The sequence below is a fragment of the Balearica regulorum genome, chromosome 12, assembly GCF_011004875.1.
Source record: "Balearica regulorum gibbericeps isolate bBalReg1 chromosome 12, bBalReg1.pri, whole genome shotgun sequence".
NCBI classification, from domain to species: Eukaryota; Metazoa; Chordata; class Aves; order Gruiformes; family Gruidae; genus Balearica; species Balearica regulorum.
This window is the reverse complement of record NC_046195.1, coordinates 10,155,392-10,181,413: the sequence shown is the minus strand read 5'-3', so window position 1 is coordinate 10,181,413 and position 26,022 is coordinate 10,155,392. Positions and strand designations below refer to the sequence as shown.

The following is a 26,022-nucleotide window of genomic DNA, read 5'->3' as shown; positions in this document are numbered from 1 at the left end:
GTGGCAAGCAGTTGTTTTACAGATGCAAATCAATTAGATGGTGAAGTATGTAGTCTATGTTTACTGTAATACAGAAGAATTCAAAGTATACTTTCACAAAGTCTTTTTACATAGGACCATAACTAACTAGAGAATGAGCTGTTTTCAAAAAAGAAATGGAAAAAGCATTAGATATCTCAACATAAGCATATGGTGTTCACAAGCACATATGAAAAAAGGAGATAAGAATGAGTTCAGCCATTGATCAATGAGAAGTTGTGGGGTTTTTTTAACATTACCTCCATCCTCACTGGCAAGTCTTCTGCTTCTGTGATTTCAGAGCTAAAAGTATATTCAGATTCATTGCTACTGTGAGTTGAATCCGTTCTTTTGTGTCCAGGCTTGGGGATATTCTGGAGTACAAATGAAACAAATCAGTACCACTATATGGTTTTCCCTGTGACTGTCACTTCCCAACCTATAAATTAGCTTGTAATATTTGGTGTTATTTCACAGCTATCAAGAAAAGATTTTTGATTCTGGTCTGTCATGCCACCTAAAGCCTATGAGATGTAGTTCACAATCAAATCTGTGGAGACAAGTCAGATCCTACACCATCAAATATTGCTGCAGAAAGCAGAATCAAGCAACAACGCAGCATTTTGTGGGAAAGAAAAGCTTGGTTTACAGGAAGTGCAGGCAGCAATTCTCTAACTTTCCAGACATTGTATTGAGGCATATTTTTGCTTCCTGCCACATAAAATATTCCTAGAACTACTTAAAATTTAACACCGGATGAATGCGGTACAAACAACCCTAGCACATGCAAATAACTTCAGGGCAAAATTAACATGTAATAACCACTAGCAAAGTCACAGCAGAAAAGTAGCCTTCCTCAAACATGAAAATAAAAATACAATTTTTAAATAACCAACTGCAAATTTTAAATGTGTTTGTTTTGGCTGAGCTAATCTAATTAATCAATATTTAAAAGGACAAATTCTCTTTATAGGTACAGGTCACCACCACACAGCTGACAGCAGAGTCAGTTACTAATTTATACCACTAGATTCTGCCTAAACACACTTGTGAACAGCTTTTGATGTCTCAGATGTTTAGCCACTTACCACCATTAAGTTCATTTCATCCTTGAGATCATCATAGCGCTCCTCTAAACGGCTGAACTCATTCAGCAGGTTCTGGTACCGTAACCGTTCATCATTCAGATCTAGCTCTAGCTGTTTTGTTTCCTCCACTAGCTTCTTTTCCATCGTCTCTGCCACGGAGAACAGGAATCCAAAGTGAGACCTCCAGTTCTACCTACCATGCAGCGCATCTATCCTGGAGGTGCAGGCAGGTGTCTGCACCAGGAACACAGACGGTGAAACCGTCTGTTGTTTCAAGCTGGTCTGTGGTATTTGTGCTTCTGTAGGCAAACATTAAGCCAAATATATGACGGACCAAAGCATTATTGTGGTAACCACAGAAGGGTTTGCTCAATCGAGTTAGTTATCCTGCTAATACCTTGCATTAGTAATTCCAGGAGGGAGGAAGAAGGGGCACTAGCCCAGTGCTGCATTATGTAAAAAGCAAAATGTGAGATGCTTTACATCTCCAGCACTCTGACCCTCATCACAGCTGCCTCCATCACAGCCTTTGCATCTAGAGTTACGCTGTTCTGGCTGCTGACTATGTAGTCACAGCAGCCAGAAGAGCTGCAGTAGATTAATTGTATTAAATATTAGAACCTTCTTTTAAAAAGAAAACCACTTTGTAACAGTCGCCCTCACCAAAAGGACCCAAAACCCTTAGGACTTCATGGAAACTCAAACAGTAAATAATTCTGATGCGCGTGAGTTCTTAAAACAAAGAAATGAAACCATTGAACTAAAAAGGAATGCAAACTAAGGCAAATTAGCCCAGTCTATGCAGGAGAGTGTTGCTTTACAAGGTAACACGAAGGAGAAAAACTGAGTGAAGAGAACAGAGCCAACCTGTTATTTCCTTCGCCTGGTCATGGATGCGGCGGTTCAGATCCTCCTTTTCTGTTTTCAGTAATGTGTTCTGCTCTTTCAGCTCTGACACCAGCTACAGAGATAATAAAATATTTGACTCAGAATGCAATTCATCTTTCATCAGTAGCTTTAACAGCAACTACATCCTTGTTGTAAGAGTTCAAATACTTAAACTTTTCCTCAGAGAATGAAATCAGTGAACTAAGTTATGACATCTTCATTTGCCAAATTATGTGTCTTAAATATATCCCACTGCAGATTTCCCTGTACGTTCTAGACTCCATTTCTGATCAGACACCAAAACTGCTGTGAACCTCTCCACTGTACCATAATATTTTTCAGTAAAGTCCCAAAGATGTAATTTATTCCTTAAAATAGAAATATTCCTAAAATAGGAACAAATTTGGTAGTTCTGTTGTACATTCCATTGCATTGGGTAACACCATAATCTAACATCTTGCCTCTGCCGAAAAGTTATGCCACTTTAACTGTGCCCAGGTTTGTCAGTTACTCATTTGTCTCTGATTACGGTTACTACACATTCCTTTTGCTTAATCAATTAATATTTTTTCCTTATGTTTATCTGATCTTGAAATGAATCACTGTGGCATCGCAGTATGATGGAAGAGCTCTTCCAATGTTCGAAACTTGCACCGTTATCAGCAGGTAATCTGGACAGGAAACAACCTGTTTGCTATGTTTGTGGTTAAAGCAAAGATAAGGGGTTAGTCAAAACCTGTTGAACTAGACTGTGCACACATGCATCTGTGTACTAGGCTAATTGTTTAAGTTAGGTAGGATATAAGCAGGTACCTTTGAACACTGTGTATGGGACAGATTTCTGATATCTATGCGATTACACTCTCTAGATAGGTAAAATGATTTATTTTTATGAATGGGCTACCTCTGACTAATTGAGGAAGTTTAAGTATTTGGACTTGCAAATACTTTCAGTATCAAAATCTGAATAGATTGAATACATATATTTACATACAATATACAGATTGAGTATACTCATCTACCGTAGATGTAGTTATTTAGGTATCAAGCCTATTTAGGATTGTACAGGTACAACATTGCTTAAAAATACTGCAAAAATATCAGCCTCACAACTGAAGCAGTTAAGCCTGGGCAAAACCTGAGTGGACACCAGGCCCCTATAAATCTTCTCGTGCATCTGAGACTGCATACTTGCCTGTTCGGTTTCATGTTTGTATTTGTCTGCCCATTCCTCAATGGTCTTCTTCTCAGACTGAGTTTGGAGCAGCTCCTTCCGGAGCTTGGCAATCTCCTCCTGAAGGCTGAGGACACGGTTGGTTGCGTTCTTAGCCTCCTCCTCGCTCATCCGAAGCCTTTCCACATCACTCCGCAGCTTCTCTGTCTCCGTACTGTATGTGATCTCCAGGTTGCTCATCTTCTCCAGCAGAGATTTGTACTCTTTGTTCTTTGCAAAACACAACACATAGCAGCTGTTGGAGAAGTTCTGGTTTAAGAGAGCCTTCTAGTTCCCTAGAGAATATACCCAGTCACGGGAGCAAAAGAGCAGCTTCCCCAGTTCCAAAAAGTTTCAATCTGTTTTTGCAGAATTGCTTAACAAGGTGACAGATCAGTTCAGTCTCTAACCCTGCACATCAACATCCCAAACGAAAATCAGGCAGGGAGCCCCCACACATCAAACATGATCACCTTACCTTCCCTTTAGGCAGAGCAACTGACGTGCTTCAAATGATATACTGACATTAAGGGAGCAGATGTTTTCTCTCAGTGCTGCTGAGAGACACAAACGGCTGCTTAACTGCTCCAGCTCTACTGTGGCCTCCCTTTCTCTTCTATCAATGTTCTTCAGCAGAAAAGAGAACTGATACCTTATAATGCAAATTCAGTGCATTTTTCTGTGAATGCCCACGGTGCTTCTGAGAAAGGTAATGCAAGACTTCTAAATATTTCCCTGAGGCCAGGGAGTTTTTACCTGTTCATCAATTTTTCGCTGTAGCTGCATGATCTTATTCTCTAAGCCAATATGAAGTTTCTTGTAGCGTTCCACAGACCGGGCCTCTATCTTCAGTTTCTTTAGCTCCCTCTTGGCCATCATGCGCCGGTAGCAGCATTGCAAGTAAACAATTGCCTTCAAGGTCCTACGGTATCGCACTCGAGCCAGCCAGCCTCTTACGTGTTTCTGAATAATAATAGACTTGTGCTCCCGAAGCATCTACAGTTAGGAAAAAACACCACAAGGGGTATTAGAGCTGCAAACTGCACCTCCTCAGTTAAACAGACCCCATAATGAGAGGTGTAAAGATGATGTACACACAGAGACACCTTAGCCTGAAAAGAGAAACTTCTGGTGAGGAGTAACAATAAATTAATATGGAATTAATTTGAACAAAAGTGAAGAAGAAGAGAAGACAGGAATAAGGAAGATGACAGGGAATAAAATGAAGAGGAAGCAGAAGGAAAAACATGGAAAAAACGAACTGGAGGCACATTGAAGAACCAGGCATTCCTTTGTGTTGATGTCAGATCCAAGCTAATTACAAAAATATATGGTACCTGTTGACAAATTACAAATACAATCCTTTTTTTTTTTTTCCCCCCCTGCATCTTTTATCTTGGAACATCTTAGAATCATTGACATATGCTGCATATAATTCATCAATACAAAGTTTAAAATTACCACGCTCGTTATGCAATGCAGCTAGTACACACTAGAACCCAGAGTAAATTGTAGCACTTGTTAAAAACAGCAGTTGTAGTCTAGCTGACCAAACTACAAGTTCTGATCAGTTTTCCTTTGCCAGCACAGTAAAATCTCCATTTATTCTAATCAGAAATTTTATAGTGTAGTAATTCCAACTGACTTCATGGCAGAAATTTCAACCATAGTTTTGAGGTAGAAAAAACCCAAAAGATAGTTTTTTTAAAAATAACTTTTAACAAAAAAACCCATCAAGAATGCCAGCAACCTTCATCAGTGTGTTAGCCACTTGTTTTTGGATCCTTCACCCACTGATTCACTCAGAGATGCCCCAGGTCTGGAGCACCTGAATTCCAGCAGACCACAGCTATGTTTGGAGAGCCTGCCCAAAGCCCCAAGGCTTCCAGGACTCCAAAAACTTTAGACTTCACTTAATAAAGCTTCTGCAAATTAAACAGTTTATTCTAAAGAAAAAAAACTAAGATTTTATGTTATTTCTTGGATTTGATAGTTTAAAGATCATACGCAGTTCACATTCTTACACTGATTTACCACAAAGCTGGTAAGACCAATTAGCAAGGTAACAACAATTCTATTTTATTTTATACTTCTTAGCAAAAGAACTGAAATGTGTTAGAAGTGTTGCATTTCCAGACCAATGAATTTAAAAAGTTCACTGGCAAAGTGGCAAGATGATAAGATACACAAGCTTTCTCCCTTATCATTTATTTCTGAAGAAAAAATGAGACTTGAAATACCAGCACTTGGTTAAATAGCACACTGAGGTAAGGAAATAGCTCTCTCAAAAGTACAGCAAGGTCAAAAGGCAAAGTCCTTCTGACTGCACGTCATGCAGTTAGCATTCCTGTCTCCTCCTTGGGCAACACCTTCAGGTTACCCGCAGGTGCCTGAACAGCTCAAATACAGCTAGCTTTTCAACAGCATTTTCACCTCAAGTTTGAAAGCAGCAAGTCCCATAAAATACCTCCATTGTGCTGGGATGGTCCTCATCTGCCGGTGAATTCTCACACCCACACAATCCAGTGAGGAAACAGGCCACTCCAACATAAGGTGAGAGTATCAGGAAAGTTACTTAATTCACCAGGGATTTCCCAGGAAAGCTTATGTAAAAGCCATGGAGGAACTAAACTCCTTGTCAAGCTGAGAAGCACATCGCAATGTCTTGGGCAGAAGCTTTCCCCAGGATGTGTGAAATAGATGATTCAACCATTTTAAATTCCGTGTGTTAGTCATGTGACTGCAACGCATGCCCTCTCTTCTAACAACAACAACAGGTACCTTTCACAATCCTAACGAACAACACGTGTACCATACATTACTTACAGAGTCAGGGCTCAGCCCAGGTGTGCTGTCACAGGGCAACCTTTTGGTTTCACTCATTTGCAATCATCATGAACTTCAGCACAACCGTGTTTACCTTCCTGTGGCATGCACAGCCTGTGCTTCTCTCTCTGGCCATCCCTATATCTCAGCTTTAATAAATTTCCACCTTAGGAGGACAACATACACACAGCACACCAAGGTGCACCGTCAGAACTTCATGCTTCACTGCGGTGAATGATTCGCTGCTCGAGGGGGATGTTCCCTGGCAGGCAAGTCTGACCACCCCTTACGGGGACCCCTCCAGAAATCTGCCACCTCTATCAAGACGGAATGTAACAGGTTTATAAAACTCTCTGCTACAGGATGGATGGGGGGTGCATCACTTGTGCAACTACCTTCAGGCATACAGAATCATTTCCCTAACGATGGCTTTTAGTCCACATATTGCTGTGACCCGTGTCTCACTTTGTCACATCTGTCAGATCACTGTTATAAACATATCTTACATAATCTCACAACATAAAAGATGGTTTGTAATCATGAAAATGCTAGAAATTCCAATACAAAGGCAAGTAGATACCCACACAAAAGAACAGTCAAGTCAAGCATGGGGATCTTCCTAAAGGAGAAACACGTGGAACATAAGCACTAGTTGGCTTTTGGTTATATGCCTTCAATATCTACCTGCTTCAGAAAAAAACAGAACTCTCTCAGCTAACTTTTCAGTGAAATATAGGCTGACTTTTGAGCCTAGTGACAACAATTCATGTAGACAAAAGTGCCATGAAACATGTTAGTGTTCTGTAGTCTAACCATTTGAATCGTAATTCTGTTTCCAGCCCTGTAACTACTGAAGAGCAAATTCTAATTTCTCAAGTGAATTTTTATTTTTTATCAAGTATAGTCAGGAAAGTATTATCAATATCACTAGGACAGGATTATATTAATTTCAAAAACCAACATCAATACATTAAAAAAAAAAACCAAAACAACCCCCCCTATGCTTAAGTTTTAATTTCCTGTTTTGGAGAGTATCTCTTTGCTAACATTAATCTCCTTCAGTATATTCCATCAGCCATTTCAGAATCACTGAAATTAGGGAAGGAGTAGGAATAGTAGTGCATCACACGTGTATATTGATGTGAGCAATACTGATTTGGACTCATGGAGGCACACTCACATAAGTCCATTTTCAGTATTTACTTTAAGTGCCTCGACATTCTATATAACCAATGAAAAAATTTTCTCAAGAGAAATCCTGTAAATCCCAGTTAGATTCTCCACTGACTGCACTGAAAGTCTAGGTACATCCATATTAGATGACAATGTGAATATCTAAAATGACAAGTTCGTTGATTGCAGTATCAGATCTTTCTAATTTCCAGGTGCTGTCCTTCAACCCACGCTGTGATATTTTGTTTGTGCATTATGCATGACAGCACGCACACAAACATTTCAGATTCCCAAGGGGACACCATAGAGCAGCTTCATCTTGGAGGTATGTGGAATAAAGCTAGAGTGAAGAAGTAAAAAATTATGATTTCTTACCATTTGGTACTTGTTCCTGGCCATGTAACCTCTTAAGAGAGCTTGGAGAGCAATAGTAGCAGCTCGCATGCATTGATATCTTTTGCGGACCACGTACATGCGCTGGAACTTCTGAATAGTGATGGCAGCCCGTGTTCTTCGCAGGAATTTGGCATAGCTAAGCAAGAAAAAGATTGCAAATAGCACCTGTAATTTTTTAGCATATTTACTTGCTATTCTACAGTCTGGCAGTACAACAGAATGACAAATGAACAGAAACCTTGCAAGATTTTCCACAAAATGTTTTCACTTCCTCTGAGAAATATACTAGAGAACTGACAAGATAAATTCAGCTTAATTTCTCATCACCTTTTCTCCAGCTTTAAAGCTATTTCCACTATGCCACCTTCCAGATTTCTTCTCCTAACCTCAACCTGTAGAAAATGTTTGCTTGTTCTTGGCCCTCTCAGCAAGACAATTACAGAGCATCTTGGCATAAGCCTCTTTCCCAAGTTTGATTCTTACAGTCTTCATAACCACCGTGTCTTTGAACGATACCACCTGTACTCCTACCCTTTCCTCTGGCCCCTCCATGGCCATCCCTCAGAAGTCAACCCAAGTGAACGACTCTGGCTGACGTATCTCCCTTCACAGCTGCACCCTGGATGAGGAATGGCTTCTCCAGAAGGACAGACAGACCCAGCTGGGAGTGCACATGGAGACTGGGCAGTAAGGACTCCACCAAGAGTTCTCCTTTCCCGCACCTGCAACATATCTCCTAGTACTACTTGTACTCTGCTCCCGCTAATGACATACTGTTCTAAGCATCGTACAGCCGGGGTGCTACTGTCCTCTCAGGAAGGTCAAAAACAGGCAGGACAGAAACACTCGTTATGTTCAATTTCTTTCATTTCCCCGGAAAATCATTTCCTCTCAGCCAGTATAGGAAGGAGAGAACAAATGTATCACATTTAAATGTCCTACTTAAAGGGATCTGAATTCAGGCTAGTGTGGTTTTCCCACAAGCATTGCTTACCATCGTGCTTGGTACCCTCTGACATGTCTCTGAATGGTGATGGCAGCCTTCCGCATACGCACGTACTTCTTTCGCATCAGCCAGCCTCGGATCGTCTTTTGGATGCGGATACAGGCAGCTCTCAACTTATCTGCCCTTATTTTTTCCAGATAGGCTACTTGACCAGCCCGGAAAAATATTTTTGTCTTACCAAACTGGTACTTATCCTTGTCCTATTTTCAGAGGTAAAAAGAGGATCAATTACAGCATTAAATGTTAGTGGATTAAAAAAAAGGCATGAAGGGCTAAAAGAAAGTACAGTTAGTAAAGAGACAAAATTATCTGTGTAATATTTCAAGTAAATCTAGACTCACATTAAGTAGTGGAGGAGAGTATTTTCTCTGTATGATTCTGTTAACAAATGAATACAGTAAGGCCACAAGCATGGCCTAAAGGAGTAACGTGAGATTTCTGCTTAGACAAGAATGCCACAAAGATTGTAAGAATCGTGGAAGGCTATAGGAGGTAACAAAGGGGTCCAGAGGATGAAAGCAAGACAGACAATGCACACGTACAATTTCCTGCTTAAATTGTAGATGAACCCTCTGAACAGTCCATCTTCAACCATATTACACAGTACAAACAAAACAGTTGGGGCTTCCAACATGTATGCATCATTTACTGTCATCAGGACTAAGCCAGAACAAAGCATCTCGCTGCTGCTCAAACACAACTGAAATTTCAGAACTAAACCGGAAAGAGAATAATATTCTATCTCTATAGGCTGTAGTACTCCTTGGAGGGAACAAATGAGAATACAGAAAGGTACACTGAAAAAAATTAATTTTGTTGATGTCAAGTTAAAAGGAACAGAAGTCAAAGAGCTGCAGCTTAGGATGTATTTAACACTATACATTAACACTATAAATACAGACACATGCATATAAGCCAAAAGATTTTAGTTATGTCTGCCCAATGACACAGAAGTTAAAAAGCCGAGCCCTAACCTGCCTGCACAGTATTTATTTTTTGTTTCCATAAACATCCTAACATGGCATTGCACTTCAGCAAGGTAAGCTCTCTTGCTTTTATACCTTCAGTAAACTTTGTCTCTTTCTCTGCCTCCCTGACACTTCTGAGTAAGTCTCAATTAACCACCTTCTACTGAGAACTGGCTGAACTGTCTCTTTGAAGCCTGCCTGTCTTCTGCTGTGCACTGGGCCTTAACAAATCCCAAGAAACACATCAGTCCAGGTGCAACGCCAGTGGTGTGGATGGCACAGCCTGGGAACACAGGGCTGCAACTGGAGGTAGGAGGCAAAGCAAGAGGTTGCCGAGGTACAACGACAGCCACAGAGCAAAGCAGGGAGACAATGTCCCAAGAACAAAAGGAGTGAAAAAGGTTGACTTCAGCACAGGAGCTAAAAGGAGCAGTGTGAAAGACACAAACACATACAAAGACAGAAACACCTCCACATTAGAAAACCTCCAGATAACTATACCATTCTTAAGGTACAGTTAATACATCTTGCCATTAAGGAAGATGCCATTAAGCTCACCCTCAAACCCACCCACACTTAAAATCACTGTCTTCCTTTCCTGTGATACACTGGGAAATTCTACAGTTCCTGTGCTAATATTGGTGGTTTAGTACTTTGTAGAAGTACTGAAACAGTGTGGCTATGAGGGAGTAAGGGATGCTATCTTTACTCCTTCAGATTCCAGATGCTCTTAGCACTACGTCTAGTACCAGAATCAGCTTCTCCAGGACATTTTTACATGTCTGCTTTCGGTCACTAAGGACATCTCTCTGCTTCATCAGAACACGGTAACGGCTGAAGAACTCTTGGTATGTCCACCTGTCCCAAAAACAGAGACAGTGTCAGTCCCAACAATGAATAATTCTCTGAAAAAGAAGAACAGCAGCTGAAAGCAATCTAAAAGGCGGCAAACACACCTGGAGGGGAAGCCAGCTGCGCTGATTCGGATGGTCTCCAGCACACCACAAGCTCTCAGCTGCTGCACTGCCCGCTTTTCATCAAATCTATGTAGGAATAAAAAGAGCCTGTGGGTGTGGGGCTAGTTTTGCATTACATGGGACCTCTGGTCCTGCACACACCCAGGGCAGGAGTGGCCCAGAGGGGGAGCAGGGGTGGGATGTGATGGGTGGTTAACAAGTCCAGCTAGGGCTTCTGTAGCCCAGTGATAACAGAGGACAGCCTGACCGGGGAATTGCCCGAGCCTGTCAGCTGCTGCAAGCTGCTCGTCCTGTCCTGCTTCCCGATGGCCTGCCCCATAGCCACGGGAGTTTTGTGTACCTGGATTTTCAGCAGACTTTTGAGAAAAGCTCTAAGCAAGTTTATATATGAAAAAAGATAAGGAATGAGACGTTGGAATCTGCAAAAGCAAATTCCAGCAAATGTCAAATGAACTCAAGGAGTGCAAACTGCCAGTCACATATAAAACAGCTAGCAATGAAAATGCTGGTGTTTTTTCTCATACATCACCATAAAAACAACAACAAAAAAACCCATCAGGAAGTATTTCTCCCTCTATTCATCCCAAAACATCTGCTGTAACTACACGTACGCACGCAGGATGAGTCCGTAACAAGAGAATGGAGACACACCACTTCACTCCTGAGTGAGGAAGGTGTAGCAGAACCTTGATACTCCAAGGCTCTGGACAATCCCCTCCCATGCACAGGCTATACGAACCATACATGAACCAGCTTACGTGAATGGGAACTTGAAGTCATTAGGCTTAATACAGCGCACGTAGTGTGGAGTTGTAGCATTCAGGGTTTCCATCAGCAGATGAAGAGAGTTTCGAAACTTTTTGAAAAAGAAAAAGGGAAAAATATCAGGGAATAACCTAAATAATCTCAGTCATGTTTGAGATAACCTCAGGAAGCACACCTAGGGACATTTGCTTATTTGTAATAATACTTTCGGTAATAAACACCAGTTTGTTTTTGTTATAGCGAGAGATTTTAGTTTCAGATACAATCTTTGGGTGAATTATGTTACAGTGAGACTTCTAAGTGTTAAGCTTTAAAGGAGTAAAGCTCCCATATCAGCATGTGATAAATTACAAAAACATGGGATAGACTGAGTTATTTTCAGCTTTTGACTGTCTCACCTACCCTAATCTTTGTTTAATCCATCTCTTCATGACTAAACCTCATGGCATATTACTAAATAGCCATTTAATTTTAAATAAATTTTAAGTCAAATTTTAAATCAACAGAGTCATTAAAAAAAGTATCATTTTCTTCAGCTCCACTGATCCCAATGTCAGACCTACTGAAGTGAACTTTGAAAGTCCAATATCCAAGAGTTTTAGAAGCTTTACTTTTAAAGAAGTATCAAGACCACTAGTACCTAACATACTGCAGTATATCCTTCTAACCACAGAATACCCTAATAGATAAAGAAAACTATGAACACATGTCTTAGATGTTTTAAATGTATTGGTATGGATTTCCCTCTTTCTGTTGAACTCATGATTCTAAACCAATCTCTATTTCTACATGGAATATGATAAAATTACTTTTGTATTAGCTTTCTTTAAAATTTATAAATTAATATACATGCTTGACTGATATCAGTAGTATGAGAGTACTCCTAACACTACAACTCATAGTTTCAGTCTGACAACAAAACTGTTAGGCCTCTATCTATCTGTCTCAGGGCACAGGACTCTGTTTGCAAAATCAGAAATGAAGTGCAAATTAAAAAGATAACTGGGCAGGGGTTCTCTTGCATGAATTGTAGAAGATGGGAATTTGCAGCCTGTACCACGAACACATGCCAGGCAGATTTGCATTCAGTACAGTGGCATGAATAACCACTCCTATTCCCACCCACAGCTTGACATAGCTTGCTTGGGGAAGGTTATAGAGAAATTATGAATATGCAAATCAAACATTCTCTGAATTCCCTGATTCTCACACTGACACTGCCCAGCCACCGTGCTAACATCTTTGTTAGGGAATCAACCACCACCCAAGGCAGTGGACAAAGCCCAGGCATTTTTGGTGACTTTATCAGAACTCTGAGCACCCGAGAGATGTGGCTGGTTCATCTTCAAGAATCGGCAGGGCACCCTGACACAAAGATCTTATGCTCCCTGAGAGCTGATTTATATTCCAGGCTGCCTTACAGTAACATAAAAAGAGCTATCCACGCAGAGCTCCTGGAAGCCCCAGGCAAAAGAAGAACACCACTACTCACTAGAAAGAGGCACAGGCTGGCAAGTAGATAAAAACTGAGTACTAAACCATCAAAAAAGTTCCCCTTGGCTCCTATGTATAGTCTGAGGGACAATCTGTCATATATAAAGCACTGACTGGGGAGATAACCATCTTGAGAAAACACCTGTTAAATCTGTTGAGTGGAAAGTAACAAAGAAGAAGTGAGTTCTCCAGCCACGCTGATCTGCATACTTTCAATTTAATTCTGGCACATACACATGGATATTTTATGTTTAGCCCATTGATAACTAGAACCAAGTCTTCTGGGGACTGAACTCCCACTTTTGATTTGAATCAGACAATTTGGCACGTGATCAAAAAGACCCAGTATAAGATTGTCAAAGCTTCTCAGCATCCAGCATGTTAAATCTATTTTGAAAAACAAGTTTTCATTCTGGCACCACAATAACAACTGAGGTCCCCAAAATTGTGGCCTAAAATGTATTAGTAATTAGGGTTTATTTGCTCCAAACTGTAAGACATCATCAGCTACACCTGTCTCAAAATCACAAGGGATCCCAAGAAGCACCCGCACACCTTGAGACCTATGAGACAGAGGGAGGCAGAGGGAGAGATTATTTAATAGAGCTGCATCTTCAAACTCACCTGATGTCCCACAGTTTTCTTATGCTCCTTGCTGGCTTGGCCTGGCCTGGCCTTGGCTGGCTTTACAGCTGTTCGAGACAAAGGCACGCGCCCTGAAGGGGTTGCTGACGTGGGACTGAGGACCTTCTCCTCATCCTGGAACAGCTCTGGTAGCAGCTTAAACTGGTATAACAGCAGAAAAAATAGAGAGGGTGAGAATCCAGCATGTGATTGCACCTGTTCGTGCTTAAGGTAGTTAGAATCCAGGCTCAGTTTTTGTAAGCACTGGGGTTTTGTTGAACTCCACGTGGGGACAAACGCAAAAAAGCATTCAAGCTAGTGGTATAGTGAGTGGGCCATGATTTAATACTAAAAATTTTGTGGGTTTGATCAGTGAGTCTCCTTCTGAAGATAAAATTCCGATTTGAGTTTTTTTTCATAAAGCCAGCAATAGCTTCCATGTGAAACTGTTAGATAGTGACAGCAGTTTCATTAAGTACCAACTGCAATTATATATGGCTGCTTTGATCTAAGAAGGAAACAACAGGGTCCTCTCATATTGCAGTGCAGCATCAGACTTCTTTGTGGTTGAGAAATATCTAGGACACTGAATAACCCAGCAGGCAACAAAGAATATTCCTGCTTTATCACTCTAAATTGAACTAATCAAGTTAAGAGGGGAACCATCAACTAAAAAAACACCATTAGCCAAATTTATCTGATTGAAGATCTACTCTCAGGCCAGTGGGAGTGGAGGAAAAACCTGAAACATCTTTCCAAATATCACACAGGGCTTCCGGTTCCCTTTCTCTAACAGCTACAAAATACACCCATATATAATAGCTGCTTTGAAGTAACTTGGAAGTAAAAATAACACCACCAGGTCTTTCTACTGACAACTATAGCACTTCAGAAGCATTATAAGAGTAAGAAAATCTGAACTTCTCTACCTGTCAATGAATAATCTTTTATCTAGCATCTGTGCATTTTCTCCCAAGAGATAGGAGCATTCAATTTTCAGGACTAGAAAGTGCTTGGGCTAAGTACAACCTAAAAAATAAAAAAATCGGGTTTGCCTTATAAAACTTGGTGAACATGCATGATATCCAATGAAACATGCTGTGCAACAAAATGGTACTTGTGCTCTGTGGTTGTGCCAGATGGGCTAGCAGAAGGCATCAAACGTTCCTCAGTAGCATCCAGCACAGCACTGTAGCATAATATAATGACTATGAATACCGCAACGGTATCCTAAATTCCTGAAGTAAAAAAAGGAGTGTCACAGTTTAGCTTTATCTCACCAGAGTCTGCGAGATTAGGAACACGATCACCTTAGATTACCTCTGCAGCTGGTGGAAGAATGCCATTTCCAGAGGGTGATTTAGCCCCTCTCCTTCCACTGACTCAACGAAGAGTTCAGGATGCTTGGGCCACCAGCACCTCACGCAGCTGCCCGCAGTCAGATGGAGTGAGTTGGTACCTGAGCTACAGAGCCAAGTCTTTTCAACCCACCCAGAAACTTATCTGAATGCAATATGCTTTGTCTGAAACTCCTGATGCTCTCACAAACCACGGGTGGGAAGGGGGTCCCCAGTATCTGGATTGCAGATGAACGAGCTCTTCTAAGCTATCAATACGTAAGTTTCATTCCCTTTTTCCAACCCTGGGAAAATCTGCCTGTACAATCGTGCAAGTGCACTTCAAAGGCGCCATTTTCCTAAACACTGCCTCAGTTACTGCGTGCAGAAGAAAGGAACAATGTATGGCCTTCCGCAGCAGAGGTCAACAACAGGAGAGCATTGCTGAGATGATCCACACCTTGGGGGCACGCAGGTTTTCGTTTGGTTTGGGGTTTTAGTATCTTATCAATTTTCTTTGTTTCGCAGAACACTAGGAGTCTTCAAAGAGAGGGAAAACACTGATCAAAGGGCAGATAATTCACGTGGTAGAAAACAGGCAAGCAAGCATTTTTTCCCTGTAATTTTTTCAGACAACTTAACAGACATGCTGCTAACAATCGCACAGATCATTTCTTTCAGTACAGAACCACAACAGAAGATTTCAACAACATGCCAGTGGCAAACATAAAAGCTGAGGACTGTTGTATTGCTTTCATGATACATGCATGGAAACTGAACTAGTTCAAAGAGGTCCTGTGGGTGGATTTATGGAGAAGGCCAAAATAAATAGCTAAACACTACAGTGCTTGCCAACAGCAGCGTGTCTCATGCACTTTGGAGAGCAAAGAAGCATTCGAGCTGTATGTGAGAGTGGGCATGGGCAGGATGACAGATGATGCATTCAATTTAGAATTACCTTCTGTTGAATGTGCACAGCAAACCCAGAACAGAGCGACAACAGAAAAAAATAAAAATCAGAAATGCAATCCCGCTACAATTACTAATATAGAGGGCCTGCTGAAAAATAAAAATAAAAATAAAACATTCTTCTTTGGAAACTCTATTTTCACAGTTGAATTTATCTATTTTTCTTTAAACACTGGTTTGGGTAAAACTTACCATTGGGGAAAACCATGTTGTTTCGTAGTGTTTAGACTGAATTGACTCAACCTACTCAGCCTGCCCAAGCTGTTGTCATGCTCTTATGGCAGCTATGTCCCCATCACCCCTTACTTGCTGGACTACCTCCCTCAGAGCACCCCTGGACCTCCACCCCACACAGCGCACCACCATGCCGCAGCAGAGCCACAGCCACCGGCCTCCCACACACACAGCAACTGGCTTCACTCAAACCACTTCTAAGCTCCTCTCAGCAGAAAGTCTGCTGTGGTTTTTCATTATACTACGTGTTTTAAGCATTTAACTTCATGTACCTGCTCTGAATAGAAACAGAAGGGGGAAATGCTGGTTTTCCTGATAGAATGGCATAATTTTAAATAGGCTGTCCTTGATACCCAGCTTCCCAGGCCATTAGAACTAGCAAATTCCCAACAGCCATCACAGCACAATGGAACTTAATTGCCTTTACATTTCAGAGGAGCACAACTAGCATTTTTGCCATTAAAAAAAGCAGACGATGCCACCGAAGGCCTGTTCTATAATATTCATTCACACAGTATTTATCAATTCAGATGTTATCTTTCTTTCATAGATATCTAGAAGGCAAGACTCTGTAAATTCTGGTTCATGTCCTTAGAGTCTATACATTTCATTCCTCTCTCATTTTGCTTCTGGAACAGAACTTGTCTCTCCTCCAGAAATTTTCTGCTCAATTGTCAGGCCATAAACAAGGAACTTCTGTTTTCAGATTACAAAATTAAAGGCTTAACTGTTAAGCCTTCTTACACTACTATCAGAAGTCCTCGATGCCTTTACAGAAAATATAGCAAAGTTTTGTGAAAAGTAAAAAACCCAGCCAAACAAACAAAAAAAAGCCCCAAACAGTGAAATCAGAAATAGACTGACCTTACATGGAGCAAGGCTTACATAGGCTACCAGACTTTCTAAATTCATACAGATAGTCAAGTAAAACACAAACTACATTCAATTTCAGCTGATCTGATACTAAGGGAGCAATATTTCCTAGGTTTATAAGAAATTTTATATGACCCTTAACTCAAGGACTCATAACTGCAAACAAAGAAGAAAAATCCTTATACTAACCTTACTTGATTTTAGGACTTTAATTTGTTCTTCATAAACTGTGTCTTTATTCTTTTCCAAAAAGCCTTCACATTGATATTCCACCTGAAAACCACCATTTTACAAAAATGTAAGTATTAAAAGTATTTAATAAGAATATTTTGCACAGAATTCATGACCTCTAACATTCATATTTAAAACAGATAATTCTTGTGCGCGTTGAAAATTTCAGCTCCCAAGTGCATCTTTGTGAAATATAGAATTTCCTCAGAGAGTGCCTTCCAGTAAAATGTAAAACATTGAAACATAAAGAGATGAATACTGTTATTGCATTATACCAGATATATTTCACTGCTGAGAGATTCTTGTGGTAAGACAGAATGATTGAACGGTTACCATAAAGGTGAAGAATCAAAATGTGTGTTGAGCATTTCCTTCACTGAAGTTGTCAGGGCTGCAAAATTCTGTGAAATCCAGATGCAACTGAGAACAAAGTGTCTCATTTCATCTCATTAGCTGAGAGGCAATAAGTAGATCTGCCTGCAGCTTATTATGAAAATGCCTCATTTGTACTCATAAAGACTAATTTTACCAGAAGCAATAAAAAATCTGAATGTTGTGACAACACATAACAATCCTCTATCACAAGGCCACGAAGTCTCCTGGACCAAAGAACATCCAGAGCATCAGATAAAAACCTAGTATTTACTTCACTGTCCTAATTCAAGGCTGAACAAAACCCCAAAACTATTGCCAAAAGTCTATACCTTAGAATTCAATATTAATTAACATGAGTATGCTAATTCTCATGAAGTGTCTCACGCTAACTCTTCAGTCTTGTATCAGCAGAAGTGCAGACTATAAAATACAAGAGCAGACCCTTACAGCAATTTTATTCTTTCAGAGCGGACAGATTGAGAGCCATCAGCTGCCCCTCAGTCAGTACAGCCATTTATCAGTACTTACACAACGACACTACACCCCAAGCTGTAAAACATTTCAAAAAATTCCTAGGGGGAAGCATACAGAGGATCTCATCTCCCCAGGGTGTCTCCACAGCTGAAAGCTCACTCTGAACATTACCTCAGGTACCGTTCATGTTCTTACTGCGGGAGACAATGCCACGGGAGGGCAGCAGCATCTCTGCGTTCTCCCAGAGAAGACAACGTCAAGGCACACAGGTTACTAACCTGCCAGCTATGGTTTTATTTGTTCCTTCAAGATGTCTCTATGCATTCATGTAAGCACAGAGCAAAGCATGAAATGCTTCACACAGTGCATCAGAGCTTACGGCTTTGCCAATACCTGCTTGGAGCTACTTTTAGCTTTCCTTGGCCCTCAATGCTCAGAATAGGCATAGGAAAGCTTGTTTTCAAATATCAAAGTTTAACTTAATGAACAGTATATGAAATAGTAAATCCTTCTTGTTCTCTCATCCACCAAATAGAATAGAATCTAATCAGTTACAGAGATGCTCTTGCTGCTTTCATTAAGGTAACACTAGACACAACAAGAACAGGAGCCCTCTTCTGCACATAAATTCAAGAACCTGGGAGAAATCAAGTGGAGGATGTGGGAAAATAATGGAAGATTGGTGAGGAGAATTGTAAAGATGCTCAGCTGGCTGACTTACAGCTCGGTTGTAGAAAAACACATATATCATACTAATCGTTGTTTAATCTTGTGTGCTTGACAAGCAGAACATCTGTGTTCAGAGAACACAGGTCTGTGATAGACTCAGAGGCACCCTATCGAACATGCTGCGATTCCTGCCCCGCTGTGGGAAAGCACGGTGGTAACCTACGCCTGCGCAAATCCCTGACACGCAGGTGACAACAGCAGGTTTGGAGATCCTCTTGCAAGGACCAAGCTCCGCGCTGCCTGCGTCCCTGCTTGTGTGCCTCTGCCCGGGTGCTGCTTCGGGGATCCCCCAGTACATGAGGTAATGAAAATAAATTCTCTGTTTCCATTTCATCCGTGTTTTGTGGTTGTTCCTGTGTCCTGCCTGCACCAGCTCACACACTGGCAAATAAAGGCCTCCAACCCCCCGTGTCAGCACGTACAGACCTACCGATAGGAATCCCAGAGCTTCTCCAAACTTTTTTCAACAAAGCTGACAATATACTGAGGCAGCTTCTTTTTTTAACAGGACAATTATCTTAAACAGGACTTTAAACATTTTTATTTTATTTTAACCTGAGGAGTTGCTCAGTTCAATGATGCATTGTGGGAGCTGAACAACGCAGATCTCCACTGAGATACCCCTCCTCCAGCTTCCTAGAAATAGGCAAGTAGAGGCAAGGGTGGGAGCAGTACATCCTGCTCCAGCAATAAGAAGAAGGGTGTGTTAGCCTCCTTCCTCTTTGCATGTTAGGATGGCAGCAAAACCAACACCATTTTGTTGTTGCTCTTTAGCTAAAACTACAGTGAGATATATGATTTTCTATTTTGTGTATTTCTATAGCATAACTTTTGGAAGAAGCTGAGCAGAGCCAGGGATGCTGCTGCCCAGTCGCTGCCTGCAACAGCCACCCACCCCAGGATCCCCTCCCACACACAGGCTCAGCAACACCAGCCATGGAAAGAGGAAAAGTCCTTACCTTGTCAGCAAAGTGCTTGATAATAAAAGCCTTATTTGACAAACGTGGTTTTTCAAAGAGGGCACACTTATTCAAATGAGTATTGTATAGTTTTTGGGCCCAAGTGTCATCCGAGCCTTTTGGCATCTACAGAAGAGAACACACAGCCATTTAAAATTTCTTGAAAACTTTTCAGTAGCAAAAGAAGCTAAGATGATGGGGGACAAGACTTTGTGGTTTGCTTTCAAACTCCAACTCCTTGGATTTCCAGCACTGCTGTAAGCAAGGAAGCTGGTAACCAGCTATGCACTTGCCTTTCTAATACTCTGGACTGGGTGCAGTCCAGCAGCAGATGTAGCTGCTATGTGACACATACCATGCTAGTAATGGTGCCAGTGTCACACACCTGAAGGTGGGGATCAGAGAGTTATGTTATCTGACTGAGCAGCGTCTCAGCGAGTCAGAACTCACCCACCGCCCTTAGAGGCTGCTTGTGATGCTTTATGATACACAAGAACCCCAGGCTGGGTTTCCACTGAAGTAGATACCACACGCCATCCCCTATACATGGCTTGGCATAAATTAAACTAAGATAAAAGGCAAAAGGTGAGACACCAAGCGAGACGCAATCTGGAGAAATTGGACAGGACCCAAGACTGCACTTGCTACGCTCGGGAAAGAGAAAGTTGCCAGAGTCAAAAGAAGGTTGATCAGAGACCCAGAAACAGGTACAGACACATGATGGAGAGGAGGGGAACGAAAGCATGACTAAAACCATTTTTTCTCCTCCTGTAATTGCCAATTCTGTTTGTACATTCTCCAAATCCTTTCAACAGTAGAGTGTCAAAATGATGGCTGAATGCAGATGACTTTTCCCTGTGAGGCCCCAGGAGCAGGACAGCTGATGACATCTTTCCCTAGGAAAGCCCTTGAACACACACCTTGCACTCCTCATCCAACAGATCCAGAATTCCCATTTTGGCCTCTATGAGGTTGATGCAAGGCTGATTGTCGTAGAAATCAATCAAGGTCCATGGTATTTGTTCCTTCATATATTCTTCTTGTTCCAGCTTAAAGACATGCTACAGGGCAAAAAGAAAATAGTTTTCTGTGAAATGAAATGCAGAATAAATAAATCAAACTGTTACTTGAATTATCTTGGCACATTCATCCAGGCTGTCAAGTGACACACTAGTTCAACTGAATAAACCCTTTAACAAGTAAGTGGATGAAAAATAAATTAACCTTTTTTTCCTGGCCTAAAAACAACAGATTAAATTAAAGTGCTCATCCATATTCTCTGCAAATAATATCTATTTTTTCTGTCTTTTTACTATATCGTCCCCCAATTACTATAAGCTCTTTTCTCTTATAAGAAACACCAACACAAAACCCAGAAAAAGCCTCAAGTGCAGGAACAGCAACCTATAAAGTAGGATGTGCCATGCATTTATGATTTTGAAGTTATGAATACTGCTCTCCTTTAAGTAAAATTTCACTATAAATACTTTTGTGTTTGGTTATGAAAGAAGAGAGCTCCATTTTCTCTTAAATGGCTGCTGCTGTTTTTCTAAGATGACGCACTGCATTAAAAAATACTCTTCAGCAAAAACCTGCAAGACTATAGGAGTACTAGCACAAGAAATCCTTTAAGCAAAATTTTGTGGAAGAAGTATCTGGTATGAAGATCAATACAATGTAGTTGCATATTTATTAAAAAATGTTATCATAAAAAACCTGCACAGCTTTAACGAAATGTGCATAAGAGATTAATTTAAACTTCAGGAAAAAATAAGATATTAAACAGGCAAACTGTGGTCTTAATAGCACAAGCACTCTTTTTAAAAACAAGAGGACTGCTGACTCTGGTTATTTTAAATGATGCTTTATGTCCCATTTAAATTTTAATGCATACTAACAGCTCTGGCAGGCAGAACTGAACTGTGAGCAGGGAAGAGCAGCAGTGTGGGCAGGGACCGGGGGGCCCCCACAAACACCTGCATTGGCGGACCCGGCCTCAGCTGCCCTGAGCCCAGTGCATGAGCCCACAAACACCTCGCAGCTCTCTGCCACACATCTGCCAGACAGCAGAAAACTACCCTGAAAAAGTGGTTTATCCCTTTTATTTCATTAGCTTAACATCATCCTTTCTAAGGTGGTGCTCCTTAACGGTGCCCGTGGGAGCCATTCCCACCCCGCCGCTTAACGGCCGCGTTACATGCCAAGTTAATTCCTGACAGGAAAGTGTTTTATTGGCGAGTCATATTCAACCTAACTCCTGAAAGAAAACATAAAAACGTTTCTCCACTGTAACGGACTTAGCAATTACGTGGTGAAAAATGTCTTCAGACCTAATTTTCCTTAGGGGCTGTGGCTGGCCAGGCAGGGGGAAGGGTGGCCAGGGTGGCCAGGCAGGCTGTGGACATGCAAGTGGCAGCCGGGCAGCCCCTAAGCTGCCTGCCCTCAGCCGGGCTCAGGCTGCCCTGGGCAGCACGTGAAGGCTTGCCGGGTTGCTGCCACAGACACAGGGCATTAATTTAAAACAACTTCCACCCCTTGTATCTGCATGGCAGCCCAATGGGTCTGTGTCCACCGATGCTGGGTTTGGTAGCTTGGCAGGGCATCAACACACAAGGCCTGCTGCCCTGTCCTTCGTGAGATGAGAGCTTACAACAACAGAGTGAGAGAGAAGGAAACACTAGGACAGTGATCTTTACTAAGGAAGAGAACCCTTACAATGCTTACAGTGACTAGATTTTTGCTGTAGAGCTGAGAGAACTCCGAGATACCTTGCACTTAGCAGTTATGACATCCCTCTTACAGAGTGGAAGCCAGCTGTGGCACTACCAGCACAGAGGCTGGAACGCCTAGCCTCTGCTCCAGCACCCGGCTCACTCCCCAACATGCATCCCTGCCACCAGGATGAACAGTGCGGGGGATCCAGTCCTGTGAGCATGTGCTGCCATGGAGGTATGCTCCTCAAGAGAGTTCAAAGCTATTCCCGTACTGGAGCACAGCCTAGCAACAGACCTGGCATAAATAACTTGCCTCATCATTATGCAGGTAAGATATAGAATTACAAACGTCACTAAGGCTGAGGAGAGAGAATCGTGATCTCTCTGGAGGAGGGGGAAGAGGCACTTCTTGCCACACGTCAGTCATCAACTTCAGGATGCGGCTGAAAACCCTCAAAAATAACGCCAGGAGAGGAAGCGCGGGTGGTAGGTTTCCAGCAGCGAAGCCCTGCGCTCTGCTGCCCGTGCACAGGCTCTCACTGGAGCTTACGGGAACACAGCTAACTCCAACTTCATCCACGTGGTGCTCTCATTGACAGCCAATCTCGGGGTCTTAATTGCCAAGCGCTGCTTCTGTCTTGTAATTGTTACTGTGATCGGAATTTCAAATAGTCCCAGAGCAGCAGTTAGTCATAAAATCTATTTCTAGGAGATAGTCGATCCTTCCCCATCCCCCAAAGCCCACGGCCAGGACAGCTGGTTAATAGACTGAAGGAATTCATCCTTAACCACTGGGGACCCAATTAGCAGAATGGACTTGGGTGAGGGAAAAGGGAAGAGGAAATGCCAGTCATTTCCTACTTACCATATTGAACTGCTGCTGCAGTTTTTCGTTGGCATAGTTGATACAGAACTGTTCAAAGCTGTTGATTTCGAATGTCTCAAATCTAAAATATGCAGATACTCAAAATTACTAGTGCAGTGAAAAAAAACCCAGATTAAATGACCCCATAATTTTAAATTTCCTCCCTTCGGTCAAATTCACTGCATTATTCCAGGCATAAACAACCACAGTCAAGCAACAAAGCCCACAGGGAAATGGCAAATTGCAGTACATGGGCAATTCAGTGATGCTCCCTCTTTAGGCAGGGATGAGGAACACATGGAAGGGACTGATGTTCCTGGAGAGCATGTTCGTTATCTTTGTCCTCTCTAGAAGTGCCACCCTGGAGGAACCACAAGATGACAATTCCCTTGTAACTTTCCCCAACACAATACACAAAGGAACTACCGACAGCAAAAATCTGAAATCCCACGGTAAATGTCAAACCTGAAAGTCAAGACAAAGATCTCAGATAGCATGTCAAAACTAAACACCTACTTCCTTCAGCTGGAATAAGCAGCTGCTAAGGGTTTGGGGTTTTTTGCGAAATCCACGCAGCACTACATGATAAAGACAAAGACACTTTGCAGTAAGATAATTACCTAAGAGGTGTTGTATCTCTGACAAAGAGACTCACCCATAAATGTCCAACACTCCAATGAAAGAATGCTGTTTTACAGTAGCATGAAGGGCTTTGTTCACATGATCTACAATCCAGTTAAAGAGATTAGCATAGATATGTTTGGCAAGTGCATCTCTGGCATTGATGGCATGAAGTTTAGAAATTGGCTTGATGTAGGTCTCGGTGGCTGTTGCGAGCTTCCTATGGCAAAGCCAGTGGGACATCTCTTCATACTCCACGCCCATGAGATCGCAGAAGATGGTGAGGGGCTCGTGCTTGGGCTAATAAAAGCAATCTCGTTAGGTCTTGAAACAGTATTACCAATAGCACACATGCAATCAAGCAATCAGAAGAACTGCCTGCCTGCAGTGATCCAACAATAAGCAGCAACAGCAGCTTCCTCAGCTCTTCCTCCTTCAAAACGTAACAAGTTCCCTACCCACTTATCACATCACATCGCTGAAGTAAATTAGTAATCACAGCTTCCCCAAAGGCATTTTACTATACTCGTGTTCACCAAAAAGCCCCACACAGGGAACCTGCAACCTTCACAAAAATGAATCACCTAGCTTTGCAGGAATGGACTTGGTATTTTGAATTCTTATAAATGTCTCAGGTTTGAGCAAAGAAGCTAGAGAAATGCAGAGGACAGGACTGTGTGTTGGGGATGGGATGGAATACAATGGTCTTGTCTGCTCATATACATCCAAGGCAGGGAGTGATGGGTAAAGGGACATCACAGCCGAAGCCAAGAACAAAGAGGAAGAACTACGGAAGGGCTTTTGTGCTCTGGTCTCAAGTATTTTCTCTGTGAATTCTGGAGACAAACATTAAGAGATTGGAGCACACAAATGATGTTCTCTAACGCTCAAATTGGACTGTACAAGTGAAAAAATTGACCTTTGCTTAACTGGGTAAAAATCAAAAAGCAAGGTTTGCACACTGAGATGGGTATAGGATTTCTGCATAAAAATCAGTGCAGTGTGTTTACCACTCAATGAGTTAAGATACTACACCTTGTGACTAACAAGCAAACCAATAGCTAGAAATCAAGGACAGACAGGTCTTTCCTCCTAAGGAACTCCCCTAACACTACTTCCTCACCATGTTCACTTTGCACCTGGTGACTCAACAGCATGCTGACAAGCAGCGTCTTGACGAGGACAGATTACAGGGGACTGTTACTACATGCCCAGTAGTTTCAGGGTACATCAGCTTTATCTCTCTATTTCCACATTCTTCTGACTTCTCTGGGGCTTGTTCCAGTCCTTACAGCATACAGGTCCCATGGCAGTGCTGTTACACCTCCAAAATCCAGTTAACTGAGCATGTCTTCTTTCAGTTTAGCCATACCACTTTAACTGGCTCACATCACAAAAGTGTGACATTAGGGTTACAGATTCCTTCACACAGCACCAAGGGGAGCTCTTCACTGAGCTCTCTGAAGCACCACCATTGCATCATCGTGCCAGTGCTTTGTAGGCAGACCAGTCTGCATGGCGACAGAGCTCTTCAATGACATGGCTATTGTCAGAGGACAGCATGGCTCAGGTCGCTGATGCCATTGAGCAGACATTCACCACAGCCTGCTAGATGTTTACCACATCAGGACAGGATTGCACAGGACCTTGCAGCTTTGTACTAGCTCATTCAGTGAGATTCCTGCATTGGAGATACCCATTACAATACAGGCTAGCTTATCATGTCCTGGGGCTCATCAGCTTTTTGCCTGTGATCATTAAATGACACTCTTTGTAGTGAACACCTTTTTAAGACACGTCGAAGAGCCAGGCTATTGCTGTGGTTTCCCACGGACAGGCGGTGTCACACCAGGCACACTGCTCAGCTGTGGCCCGATGAAGGACCTGTTGTCTCAGTTCCAGAAACTCCTACTGCAGATTCTTGAGAAAGCAACTGATATCAAAATGAGGAAAAAACCCTGCAACTGTTGCTACTATTCGAAGAGAGAGAAAGATGAAGACTGTGTAGTCCAGCAGCAGACATTCAAGGAACAGCAAAGGGAGAAACTGATCACTTGTGAATCTGAGGAAGAAGAGTGACAAGCCAGATCTTTTTTGTTTCTCATCTCCAGAATATAGACTTCAGCAAGAAGCCTTGCCCCTCACTGAATGAGGAGGGTTTTTTTCAGATCAGACTATGCAGTCCTCATTGCTGACCTCCACAAA

At 42.0% G+C, this 26,022-nt stretch overlaps 1 protein-coding gene across 9 annotated transcripts in view; it reads right to left on the bottom strand.

Moving 5' to 3' along the window:
* The window catches only part of MYO5A (myosin VA), a 103,476-nt gene that overhangs the window by 25,504 nt on the left and 51,950 nt on the right, over positions 1–26,022 (bottom strand). For all 9 annotated transcript variants that reach the window (XM_075764531.1, XM_075764528.1, XM_075764532.1 and 6 more), the window contains 16 exons: positions 23,852–24,117; positions 23,197–23,278; positions 20,538–20,678; positions 19,618–19,743; positions 17,039–17,122; positions 13,437–13,598; positions 11,312–11,409; positions 10,533–10,619; positions 10,326–10,434; positions 8,597–8,808; positions 7,582–7,738; positions 3,964–4,203; positions 3,190–3,438; positions 1,974–2,067; positions 1,107–1,255; positions 279–392 (listed from right to left, as the gene is read on the bottom strand). In XM_075764531.1, coding sequence (XP_075620646.1) covers positions 279–392; positions 1,107–1,255; positions 1,974–2,067; positions 3,190–3,438; positions 3,964–4,203; positions 7,582–7,738; positions 8,597–8,808; positions 10,326–10,434; positions 10,533–10,619; positions 11,312–11,409; positions 13,437–13,598; positions 17,039–17,122; positions 19,618–19,743; positions 20,538–20,678; positions 23,197–23,278; positions 23,852–24,117 — 2,370 coding nt within the window. The remainder of the gene's footprint in view (positions 1–278; positions 393–1,106; positions 1,256–1,973; positions 2,068–3,189; positions 3,439–3,963; positions 4,204–7,581; positions 7,739–8,596; positions 8,809–10,325; positions 10,435–10,532; positions 10,620–11,311; positions 11,410–13,436; positions 13,599–17,038; positions 17,123–19,617; positions 19,744–20,537; positions 20,679–23,196; positions 23,279–23,851; positions 24,118–26,022) is intronic.